Consider the following 13,274-nt stretch of genomic DNA (forward strand, 5'->3'; position numbering starts at 1 on the left):
TCTGCTAGTCATATTAGCAGGTAGGGAGCAAGGAGACCAGAACAGAAGGACTGGAGAGAACATGAAAGGCAAGGGGGATGCCTGCTCCCCTTCTCCTCAGGCTCACCCCTTCTCCCCTCTCCATGTCTGGAGGACCCTATTTTTTTTTTTTTTTAGTGTAGCTGACATACAATATTCCATTCATTTCAGGTGTACAACATAGTGATTCAATACCTCTGTGTGTTATGCTGTGCTCACCACAGCTAAAGCTCCTGTCACCACGCAACATCGTTACAATGCCATTGACAATATTCCCTCTACCCCGTATTCCCATGACTTATTTATTCCATAACCGGAAGCCCGTATCTCCCACTTCCCTTCACCCATTTTGCCCATCCCCCCACCCCCCACCCCTCTGGCAACCATCAATTTGTTCTCTGTCTTTATAGATAGAATCTGCTTGTCATTTATTTATTCATTTTTTTTTTTAGATTCCACATTATGAGTGAAATCATATGGTATTTGTCTTTCTCAGTCTGACTAACATCACAGCAGTAACCTTCCAGGTCCATCCATGTTGTTGCAAATGGCAAGATCTCATCCTTTTATATAGCTGAGTTATACTCCGCTGTGTGTGTGTGTGTGTGGTATACACACCGCAGCTTCTTTAAACATTTATCTATTCATGAATACTTGGGTTGCTTCCATATCTTGGCTATTGTAAATAATGCTGCCATAAACATAGGGTGCGTGTATTTTTTTAAATTAGTATTTTTAATTTTGTTTGGGTAATTCGCAGTAGTGGAATTACTGGATCATATGGTATTGTATTTTCTATTTTTTTAAAGATTTTTTTAATGTATTTATTGGAGAGAGAAAGTGTGTGAGAGAGAGAGAAAACACAAGCAGGGGGAACTGCAAAGGGAGAGGGAGAAGCAGGCTCCCCGCTGAGCAGGGAGCCTGATGTGGGGCTCGATCCCAGGACCCTGGGATCATGACCTGCGCTGAAGGCAGACGCCCAACTGACAAGCCCCCCAGGTGCCCCGATCATATGGTATTTTAATACTCCATCATACCCAGAGCTTCGAGAGACTCACAGGTCTCACTGTATTGATAATACGCCCTTCACCTTAACGATCCTAACAGCCCCACTTGAACAGCGCTTCTACTGCGCCGGGCACTGAAGGACTCACATGTATAACTGATTTAACCCTCACCAGAACCCCATGAGGCAGGAGGCATTCTGGCGTCTGCTCTCCAGAGGTGGAAACTGCAGCACAGCGCCGTAAGGAGCTACACAGCCAGGGACAGAGAGCTGGGCCGGGAGGGGCCTCCAGTGGGGCAGCGTGGCTGGGTTTTAACCACCCCACTAGTTCCTGGCGGCGAGGTGCTTGGTGCAGAGCCGGTCCAACAAGGGATAAGGAAACGCCTCCTGTTGTCAGGATTAAAGGGGCTATGTTGGGGCGCCTGGGTGGCTCAGTGGGTTAAACCGCTGCCTTCGGCTCAGGTCATGATCTCGGAGTCCTGGGATCGAGCCCCGCATCGGGCTCTCTGCTCAGCAGGGAGCCTGCTTCCTCCTCTCTCTCTGACTGCCTCTCTGCCTGCTTGTGATCTCTCTATCAAATAAATAAATAAAGTCTTTAAAAAAAAAAATAAAAATAAAATAAAGGGGCTATGTTATGTCCCAGACCTGGAAGCCCCCATATCCGCAAATACACCTTAGAGAATGGTTCCCCCAGCAAAAGGCAAGAAGGGGCAGGGGAGAGAGCTCGCCTACAGTGTGGACCATCAGAGGGAGTCAGGAGAAAGCCAGCTGGCGTGCTCCACCCAGGAGCCCCACCGCACTCCCTTCCCATCAGTCTCACCACGACAAATTACTGTGGCAGGGACTTCCAGCGTCCCTAAATCCCTGGTGACCTCTTTTAAACTGTTTTGTAAATCACCTCATTAACCCAGCCAAGGCTCTTTGTATGGCACGATTATTTTCTTAAACTTCCTAACAATCTAATCACACCAGGAACTAGAAGCTGTTTTTCTCTATCAATGCCTTGATAAGAGATAAGAAAGCAAAAGCAATTTTTCTAGCCAGTGAAAATTTGTTCTACCTTATCCCCTTTTCCTTCAGGCCCTTCAAATTCGAGATTGACCACTCTGCATTTTCAATGCCATGAATTTAACCCAGATCCTTAACACTGGGACTCACTCCATACCTCCCTCATTGGCCTGTTGCCTGTTCTCTCAGAACAAAACCCTTTTTCTCTCACAATAAGGCAGAACCAAATGTTTTAGCCAAGTCCTCCTCCTTATTATGAGGAAATGCCAGGAAGATCCCCAAAAGGAATTAAGTCTTTTCCTAAAGCATTCCATTTAGCTGCATCGCCCCGAGCAGCTCTCCGCAGCCTCCACTGCCAGCTGACATCGGCCTGTGTCAAGTCGCACTGTCCCTTTGTCGTCTGCCCTGAGGAGGAGGGTCATCTTCTCAGAACTCTGATGGGAAGTCACCAGGGCCTGGTCTCTGGGTGGATACACCGCCCTGAAGAGGGCTTCTAACTCCTTCCAAAATGTTATGCCACATTCTCCACAGGACTGGAAACCCCCAGAGGGCAAAATGGCACCCACTCGCTTTTAACAGTTCCTCAGCACAGAGCTATGTTCATGGGGTGGCCCTTTCCTTCCTCTGCCCCCCCCCCCCCCCCCCCGGACCTCCCATCCCTACCCCAAGTACTCAGGCCTGCTCTGTGCCTTTCTATCCCTGCAGCATTCCTGTTTCTAAAGGCAAGGGCTCCCTAACCATTTGGGTACTGGTTTAGAGTCAAATATGGGATTTGCTTTAAATTGAGCTGGCTCTAGCATTCCAACCAGGGCATATGCACACCACACTGAGCATCATTAAAACATGTTACCTGCATATTCTTTCTGGTAGGTGACAGTTAGGTTTGAAAACCACACTCAGCACAAAGACCTGCTTCATTTCCTGGATCTCTCAGCAACATGTCTGGGAACTGACCAAAAAAATTAAGCCTGGGGACTGCAATATTTTGGAAACAATAACCATCAAACAAGTTGTCAGCCATCCCCTTAGTGAGCTCTGAACCTTGTGTGAATTGCTTTGTATTTTACTATGTTCTCTACCCTCACACTCAGTTGAGAGCCACAGGCAAACCGATAAAGTTTATTTTCGGAGCCCCGAAATCCTCTCGGAACGAAGTTCCCTGGTACTTTCTTCCCTGGCTCCTTTCTCACCTGAGCCTGACCCACTCCATCTTGAGCCATACCTCTTTCCAGATTTCTCCCTCTTCAAAGCATCTGGTTTAATACTGAACCTGTTCTGCACCGTTTCTCCTTCTGCTTTTCAGAAGTCATGTAATGAGTTAATCAACCAAGTTATGGTCTCCCTACGAGACAAGTCCTGCCATCTATGTATCCAGATAAAATGATGTTTTGGAAAATTGAGGTGTAATTTACATGCAATGAAATATACATATCTGAAAAACAATAGTAAAACAATAGTAAAATAGTAAACAATAGTAAAATGTGTGTTTTAAGAATTGCATTTTGGAGAGTGATTATAATGGTGGGTTGTGGAGCTAGGGCCATCTGTTGGCGTAGAAGACTAGAAACCATGCAAGAAGAGTGGTCTGGGCCTGTTCTGACCACCCACTGACGGTGAGCCAACCCTCTCTGCCCTCCATTTCCTTGCTGAAAAATATTGATTGGGTCAAATGGCTTCCGGAAGCCCTCTTGACCTTATTCAGTCACTAAATAGGGTTTGCAGGCAGGCAAGTAGACAAGCTGGGAGATGTCCTTGAACGCTCCTCAGGAGGGTAACAGCTTCACTGCCTGTTTTTGTGTAGATCAGGGTTTGGCAAGCCATGGTAATTCTGAGGCAAAATAGGATTCCCCTGACTTTTTCGGTCAGCCCTCGAACTTAGAATGATTTTTACATTTTCAAATGGTTGAAAAAAAAAATCAAAAGAAGAATAATATCTCATGATGCATGAAAATTACATGAAATTCACATTTCAGTGCCCATAAATAAAGGGACATAAATTGGAACATAGCTACGCTCGTTTGTTTATGTATTTGCCTGCGGCTGCTTTTACACTACAATGACAGAGTTGAGCTGTTGCATCAAAGACCATGTGGCCCCCAAAGCTGAAAATATGTACTATCTGGGCTTTTACAGAAAAAGTTTATCAACCCCTGGCCGAGGCCATTTAGGTTATAGACTTTGGGCTGGTAGATCTGTCCCTTCCTACAATTAAGTGTTACTAGGAACATGGGCAGTATATACACAAGTAAATCAACATTTTGGGGTGGGAGGGACTTTCCACTTTGTAGTAATGAAAAGAAATGCAAAATAGAGTACACTAATAAAGGGCCCTTTTTGTTCTTGCTAGAAGAGCAAAAAGAAGAATAATAAAAGAACTTGGAGGGGCCATCTATGGTCTGGGTGGCTCAGTTGGTTAAAGCCTCTGCCTTCGGCTCAGGTCATGATCCCAGAGTGCTGGGATCAAGCCCCACATCGGGCTCTCTGCTCAGCAGGGAGCCTGCTTCCTCCTCTCTCTGCCTGCCTCCCTGCCTACTTGTGATCTCTGTCTGTCAAATAAATAAATAAAATCTTAAAAAAAAAACACACTTGCAAAAAGACTAGAGAAAGCAAGAACAGTACAGTTAACATCACTATGAACTGGTTCACCTCTTCCTTCAAACAATCCAGCAGAATTATCAGTCATAAAAGTGTTCATACCCTTTGACCTAATAGTCCAACTCCTGGAAATCTATCCTAAGGAAACAATTAAAAGAACATAAACACCATGTCAAGACGTTTGCATCAGCATTTTTCTAACAAAAGTTGGAAACAACCTGTAATGTTTAGCAATAAGAAATGAGTCAGTGGATTATGGTTCCTTAATTCAATGAAATATTATATGCCCAAGTAATAGACACAAAGACTAGGTTCATAAAACATTATTCTACAACAAAAGGCTACATAAAAATCAAGCAGGATAAAGTTTCGAAGACATCATGAAGGTGTAATTAGCACTATGGTGAAGTATTACAGAAAAAATATCTTATTTGTGAAGACCTGTGAACCAGCTTTGACAATTCCCCACACACAGTCCTTAGTTCTTTAATAACAAAAAGCCTTTGTAGGCAAGGACAGCCCACGCATGCAGAAGGAGGACAGAAGTGAGCCTCTGGTGACATGTTTCTTAAAAAATGAGCAAATGATGATTAGTACTTTGGTCCAAATCGATTTATACCTGTAATCTCCACTTTAGAAAACTCAAATTCATCTCATCTCATTGCATACATGAATTATGTATAGCTGTCTGTATGTCAATGATGCCTCAGTGAAGTGCTTGAAAAAAAGAAAAAACAAATTCCCAGTTTTCCTGAACCTTAAGGAACTAATAGGTGACTAAGAAAAAAAGAGGAACTTGATGAATACAAAAATTAGAATGACTGTAGTAATCCAGCCATTGTGTCTACCAATATCTTCAGTCTTTAGGCACTCCCTCTCCAGCTCCCCACTGCCTCTCCCTCTCCCACTCCCCCTGCTTGTGTTCCCTCTCTCGCTGTCTCTCTCTGTCAAATAAATAAATAAAATCTTAAAAAAAAAAAAGCAGACCAAATATATTAATTAAGCAACAAGCTTTTCGTGTGTTTAAGAATCATAAAAATCATTGACATTACTTTTATGTCTACAATACAGAAAAACAAACCCTAACTCGGTCTTATTTCTATCGAGACACATCAAAATTTTCAATATTTTGAACACAATGGTCTTTTTTAAAAGCTGAGTACGATGAGCACTGAATCCTCTACAGAAGATACAATTTTAAAACATCACATTTTTCACTAACCATTTTTTGTCTCTTAAGCAATTATTTGAACCAAGTTTCGAAGGGTTTGAAAACATCGGAAAGCTGAGGAATCACTGCTAATATCTAAGAAGAGAAAAAATTTGCACATTCTTAAAGAAAAAAAGCCACTTAGAGAACAGTGGTTTCTTATCCAGAGAAAGTAGGGAAATGTGTGTACCTTGAAACTTTTCCTTTTTAAATTTCATTCTTATGCAGAAGCTTTATAGTCCATGGAAGCAGTTTCTTATCCATAAAGGAGAAACTCACATTCCTGGTCTTATCCTTCTTGAAGAAGGCATTTTTCTAAGATATGCTCATAACTTCATGGGAGTGATGCTGGACACCCAAGAAACCTGGGTTCCTTTTGTCTCCTTCCAGCCTTCTCGGCACCTCGAACGTTCCCTCTCATCACCCTCTTTGCACCTGCTTTGAGGCAGGCAGGGCTGACAGCTGTCCCAGACGGGAGTGGACCTGCAGCTCTTAGCATAGCGCCTTTGGCTAAGAGTAGGCACTCAAGCTGTATTTACTAAATTGAACTCAGGCCTTTGGGGGTTTTCTCACTTTAAGTTATTCTCATAGAATATGTTCATCTACGAGAAGAAGTTCCACAAAAATTCGAATAACCTTATCGAGAGTAGAAGATGGGCAAATATCAGATGGAAAGCCCCATCATACTTTCCTCTCCCCACGCCGAAGCTACTGGGGGAACAGAGAAATCTACTTCTCAAGTAACTGCTCTCCTCCTCACGAAGTTCGTAAATTAGTGGCTAAAACCAGTCTGACATGAAACAACTGAACTGCAAGCTGGTTTTCGGTGGAGTGGATTGGAAAGAACAGAGTGAATCGGGGCTCCCCGGGCAAGGTCATCTCCGGGAGCATCTCCGGGAGCATCTCCGGGAGCATCTCCGGGAGCATCTCCGGGAGCATTGGTCAATCACAGAGCAGCTCCCTGGGCAGGGTGTTGTGGAGGTCAGATGAGAGGCGGGCGTTCCTAGCTGTCTACCAACCCTGCCAGGGGGAGGGATCCGGAAGCAGGAGGACCAGCAAGGGCATGGGGTTGGGGAGGGGGGCAGGTAGGAGGAAGAGTCGTAGGCAGCACCAGGGGCTACTGGAAGGGGAACCCGAGAGGTGGAAGGGGGTGGGATTAGGCTCGGACTGTGCGGCCACGCCAAGCACCCCCTCTGTCGTAAAACCAGTGATCAGAGAAACTTACTTAATATTGAATTTTCAGTTTTGAAAACAGTTCTTCGGATTCCCAGCCTCATTGTTCCTCCCAAATTGCCAGGGTTGTGTTCAGGCATATCAATCACCTTAGAAAACAAAACAAATCCGGTTTTGCCATCTTACACAAATGTCATTTCCCACATCTCAAGCTTTACTTTCATTTTCTTTTTTTGTAAAGATTTTATTTACTTGGGGCGCCTGGGTGGCTGAGTGGGTTAAAGCCTCTGCCTTCGGCTCAGGTCATGATCCCAGGGTCCTGGGATCAAGCTCTGCATCAGGCTCTTTGCTCAGCAAGGAGCCTGCTTCCCCCACCCCCCCGCCCCCGGCCCTCTGCCTGCCTCTCTGCCTACTTGTGATCTCTGCCTGTCAAATAAAAAATTTTAAAAATTTTAAAAAAAGATTTTATTTACTTGTCAGAGAGAGCAAGCACAAGCAGGGGAAGTGGCAGGCGGAGCGAGTGGGGGGAAGCAGGCTCCCCGCTGAGCAAGGAGCCCCACTCAGGGCTCGATCCCAGGACCCTGAGATCATGATCTGAGCTGAAGGCAGAGGCTTAACAGACTGCGCCACTCTGGTGCCCCCAAAGCTTTACTTTTAGAGTAATTATCGTTGCGTAAGGATGTTCCCTAAAGAGTAAAACCTGATCATTCCTTCCAATGTTCTTATTCGAATACAGCCATGCTTGACACACCCCTCACGGTATGCTTCCTGTTTGTCTCTGCTTCTCATCTTTCCTTCAAATCACTTGTAAAAAATTTATCAGGAGCCTTTTATGACCTTTCTCCTGTCATTCCTCGAGCTGTCAGTTGCAGGCAATATGCACACTTCAAGTTCTGGACTTCTGGGACCTCTCACTTTGCTATTCACATCCCTCCCCGACTGCCCACTTCACTCCTTAAAGATTTTCCATAAGCAAATCTGCCAATCCTTGTGGAAAACTACACCAAAGATACTTTTTTGTAGAAAACCTTAGAAGGATTCCTTTAAACAAAAAGGAGGGTAATGTCCTCATTCTAGCACATTCTGTATGTCGTAAACTTAAGCACCACCCTGGATCTCTCCCTCTTCTTCGTCCCTCATCTTCAGTGTGTCCAGTTCTGTCCGTTCACCCCCTCCAGATTTCCGACATCCATCCACTGCTCCAACCACCACCCAAACCACAGCCCCTCCCAGGGGCTTACCAGAAGCTTACCAGAAGCCTGCCCCCACCCACCCCAGTTCACACGGCCCCAGGCTACCCTACCCCGCACACCGCCAGCAAATGCAAAGTAGTTGTATTTCCCCCTCTTGAAATCCTTGACTGCCTGGTATCAGCCCAGCCTACCCCTCCAGCCTCGTGTCCCAGGACCGTCCCCTGAGTTCTGGTCAGTGTGGCCTTCCTTCCCTTCCTCCAGTGCATCTTCTTTCCTCTCCCCATGAGGACTTTGCACACGCTGTTTCCTCTCCCCAGGACATCTCCCATTCCCCTACCTTCCTTTCCTAAATCAAACCAGCCTCAACCTTGAGATCTTAGCTCAACTATCCAGTATGAACTCCTATGGGGAGCTGATATTCCCAGGCTCTGTAGCCTAGTCAGGACCCCCAATCTCTGCTCCCCCGCCCCCCACTGAGCTGCCCTCACTTCATGTCTGTAGAGTGCTTTTGTGTGTCAGACTGTACCTCCTTGACAGCTGGGCCAGTGCCGTCTTTCCTTACACGGCATTCCCAGCCCCTTGCATCAATGGAACTGGCCCAGGGTATACACGGAATAAGTGCATGATGGAAGGAAGCAATGAACTCAGACCAAATAATTTCAGATTTATGTTCAATTTACCTCACAGAAATTCAGAAATACATGATTTTTATGAAAAGCCCATTCTCATAAGTCATTGTTCTGTTTTCCCAGTTCTAGACGCTATGATCTCATGGTTTTGTTTCATCTTTTTTTTTTTTTTTCTTAAGCTGTTAAAGACTATAGTTGGGCAAGGTAACCTGTTCTAATGGAACTACTCAGGTTCCCTCTCATAAAACCTTTCGTCCAGTTTATTCCCCCCATACCTTAACTGCCACGTATTACTCTATAGCAAGCCTGGACAACGGCAACTTCCTGAGGTCAAAATTTTCCCAGAACTTGTATGATCTTATCAGTGCCCCAGAACTTTCCAAGCCGTCTGAACCCTGTGTCCCAAGTACACTCTAAGAGTCACTGAGGAGAAGGGGTGGAGAAAAAACTTGATTACTCCCCTTGTTGGATGGAGTGCTCAGTTCTGAAGTGCTCTCGGCCTTGGCATCTCTTTCCTATCTTCTTTGGTTGGCTAATTATGTCTAGATTAAGTATTGCTGGAGGGAGGTGAGAGAGGGCATCAGCTTCCAGTTCTCAAAGCTAAGCTGCTTATAAATGCCCAGCCCCTTAAGCATTTTCTAGGAAAGGTCAGATAAGACTGCATTACCCACCACAGCCTCAACTTTCGCTTATGTTTAAGACAACCTGAACCATGTAGGAAGAGCACAGCGATAAACTCCCCCCTGGTTTCTTATTAGTTCTGTGAGCGCTCAAACCACCCTTACTTCCTGCGTTGGACTCTTCTGCCCAGGAAGAGTCTCTGAACGTAGTTTGTATAGTTATTGGCATGCTTGGTCTTCAAGAAATGTTTTGCTATTAACCACTAAGAAAACTCAAATGACCCACCTGCGGACAGGAAACCTGCCTTACTGCGTACTTGAGATGAACTTGACAAACACAGGACTAGAACATATTTCCAAAAGAAAAATGCACTGGGCACAGGGACAGCCTGAGGGTGTTAAATACTCCTCTAACATAAATGGAAATCTGGAAATCTCTGAGAAAGCGATATGAGAATATTATTTAAACACATGGAGGTAGTGGGCATCTGCCTGGCTCAGTCAGCAGAACACGTGACTCTTGATCTTGGGGTCTTGCATTTGAGCCCCATGTTGGGGATACAGTTTATATATATGCATAAAAATAATAAAACATGGAGGTAAATATCAGGAGAAACAGCTGGAAGACTTAACGGTGGCAGAGAGGGTGTGCAGATTACTAAATATTTTCATTATACACCTGTTGGAACACATTGGCTTTGTAAACTTTGTACATAGCATTATTTTAATGAAAATACAAATTTAAAGCCCAAGCAGTGAAATATATTATTTCGAACTTCCACAAGGGTATTAGTTCACATTATCCCTGCTGTTTTCAGAAGCAATAACTATAACCTTCTCCGGAAATGACAACACAGAAAGAAATCCCAAGGAATAGTAGCCACGGTGATCTTCTGATTAAAACGTATTAGCACAGAAACCACTGGAGAAAGCAAAGAAAATGTTAGAGAAAAGATGGGGGAGCAGAGGCAAGTAGCTTTCTAATGGCAAATGATGACCCCGAATGTCAGTGAAAGGCAAAAAGCAGAGCGAGAACTGGCAGGAGACTTGCTGTTCTCTCTGGTCTGGCTGAGCAGGCCTCATCCAGCGATGCTCGTCGGACCCTCAGTCAAAGAACCTACAGGCCAGGCACAGGCTGGTGGAATCCAAACACACTGGAAGGGGAAGACTGCGGAAGGTAGAGGACACAGTGCGTTTCTGGCTGAGCCAGGCCCTGCCACCTGCCTTCAGTAACAGGTACCTCCCATGCATGACTACCTCTTGGGTTATAAGCAACCTGATTCAGCGACGACATCAGGGAAAATATCTTTGTGCCTCATATCCCTTCCATGAAAAGCCTGAGAGACATCGATTTCAAAACATATCCTTTATCATGACTGGGATAGTTTAAAAAAAAAAAACCCTTGGGGCACCTGGGTGGCTCAGGAGGTTAAGCGTCTGCCTTAGGTCATGGTCTGGCTCAGGTCATGATCCCAGGGTCCTGGGATCAAGCCCCAAATTGGGCTTCCTGCTCAGCGGGGAGTCTGCTTCTCCCTCTCCCTCTGCTCCTCCCCACCCCTGCTCATTCTCTCGCTCAAATAAATAAATAAATAAAATCTTAAAAACAAAAACCCCTCAAATGTGCTTTAGTTTAAATCCTGACATTTCCAAAATCTCCCAGATTTGCATCTAGGAGGAAAATGCCTCTTCCATTGCAAAAGGATTGCCTTGGCCTGCTCTGATTTTGCCTTGGCTGTTGTCCGAACCCCACCACAGGTCTGTCCTTCCTTGGAACTGAGCCAGCCATACAGCATAAGAAAAATAAAAAAGAATCAATAAGTAACGAATGCTGGTGGTGATAAAGCTTTAGATGTAAAACCACCACATAAGGATAAAGACAGCACTAATTAACCGTTACTGAAGTTTCTGCAGCCCACGATAAGAGTGTAATGGGTTCAAGACAGGGTTCATGCATCCCACATGTCTTAACGACAAAGTCTAGGGAAGTTAGTTTCTCTTATCAAAGATGAAATTCCAGTGTGTGGAGTAGGTCAGCTTCCCTCCTGTCCCTTGCCTTTGGACATCTGGGGACACTGAAGGAGCCTACCCACCCCCCACCCCCCACAGCAGTCTGCTTCCAGGCTCTTAGGCAACACACAGTAATTTTTCTCAGACTTTCTAGTATATTCCTCTGGTATATATCTAGTATATTCCTCAAGTACTCTTTTTTTTTTTTTAAAGATTTTATTTATTTATTTGACAGACAGAGATCACAAGTAGGCAGAGAGGCAGGCAGAGAGAGAGGAGGAAGCAGGCTCCCTGCTGAGCAGAGAGCCCGATGTGGGGCTCGATCCCAGGACCCTGGGATCATGACCTGAGCTGAAGGCAGAGGCTTTAACCCACTGAGCCACCCAGGCGCCCCTCCTCAAGTACTCTTTACAAGGATTTTCCCAACCCATTCCTTTCCTCCTGTCCATTAGTTTTTTCTGGTCATTTTTTTTTTCAAGCCTGCTTCTGATGTCGATTATTAATGAGTCATATTCAAGTTGCGCACAAAGTATGAACTTTTTTTTGTTCTTTTTTTATGACATATATATAACATATATAATTATAATTATATTTTATTACAAATATATTTATATTGTATATAAAAGTATACAAAACTTGCCATTTCAATGGTAATCAAACAAGAAATTCAAACAAAGTGTCATTTTTTAACCTATCAAATTAGTGAAGATTTCCAAAATGAAAATCATTATATCCTGGTTAGTATTCAGTGGGGTAGCCACTGACTTAGTATAATCTCTCTAAAATGCCCAGCTGATGTTCTTAAAGTAGGAACTCGTTCTGTGTTACACTGCGAGCTCCGGTAGCCTCCACTACCGCAGATCAAATTAACACCCTTCCGCTGTGGCACTCAGGTTCCACCTCATTCAGGAACCCAGTCTGGCTGTGCTCACCTCATGAGTTCTAACCTGTGGTTTCCACCTTGGCCAGACAGGTCCGTTGCTGACGGCTCCTCTGCTCGCCTCCCCACAACCCCTCTTCCATATACATCATCTCTTCACTACGTTTCTTAAAATGCCTTCTCCCCACCATTCCCAATGGGCCCATGCTTTCAGGGTACCCTCTCGTTCTCCTTACTGATCCCTAATGAACACTGTGCTATTACGCTCACCCTACCAAATAAATCACCTATATGTTATGAGCTCAGGTTGAATTAGGCTGCATGATGAGGTCCACACCCTAGCCCATGGAATCGGTGAACAGGTAACCTTACATGGCAAAAGAGATTTTGCAGACATGAGTAAATTAAGGCTCTCGAGATGTGAAGGCTGTCCTGGGTTATCTGGGTGGGCCCAATGTAACCACAGGGTCCTTATTTTAATTTTGCTTTTAAGATTTATTTATTTATTTGAGAGAGAGTCAGTGAGTGCATGAGCATGGGGAGGGGCAGAGGGAGAGAGAGAGAGAGAATCTCAAGCGGACTCTGCCCTGAGCACAAAGCCTGATCATGACCTGAGTTGAAATCAAGAGTCAGACACTTAACCAACTGAGCCACCCAGGTGCCCCTTCAACCACTGGGTCTTTATAAGACAGAAGCAGGAGAATCCGAGTCAGAGAAGGAGACAGAAGACAAAGTGGTGGTCGGAGAGAAAAGAGAGAGAGAGCTTGGAAGATGCACCCTCCTGGCTTTGAAGATGGAGGAAGGGGCCGTAGGCAGGCAGCCTCCAGAATCTGGAAAAGGCAAAGAAACAGGTTCTCCCCTAAAGCTTCTGGAAGGAACGGTAGCCCTGCCTACCTCCTTTATATTTCTGAGTTCCAGGACTGTAAGGAAAAAAA

General features: G+C 44.9%; 1 protein-coding gene across 3 annotated transcripts in view; it reads right to left on the reverse strand.

Moving 5' to 3' along the window:
• CTPS2 (CTP synthase 2) overlaps nucleotides 1-13,274 on the reverse strand; it is a 96,053-nt gene that overhangs the window by 26,920 nt on the left and 55,859 nt on the right. For all 3 annotated transcript variants that reach the window (XM_032840748.1, XM_032840746.1, XM_032840747.1), the window contains exon 14: nucleotides 7,063-7,159. In XM_032840748.1, the coding sequence (XP_032696639.1) occupies nucleotides 7,063-7,159 (97 nt within the window). The remainder of the gene's footprint in view (nucleotides 1-7,062; nucleotides 7,160-13,274) is intronic.

This window comes from Lontra canadensis, unplaced genomic scaffold, assembly GCF_010015895.1.
Source record: "Lontra canadensis isolate GAN:19392208 unplaced genomic scaffold, GSC_riverotter_1.0 scaffold116, whole genome shotgun sequence".
Lineage (NCBI taxonomy): Eukaryota > Metazoa > Chordata > Mammalia > Carnivora > Mustelidae > Lontra > Lontra canadensis.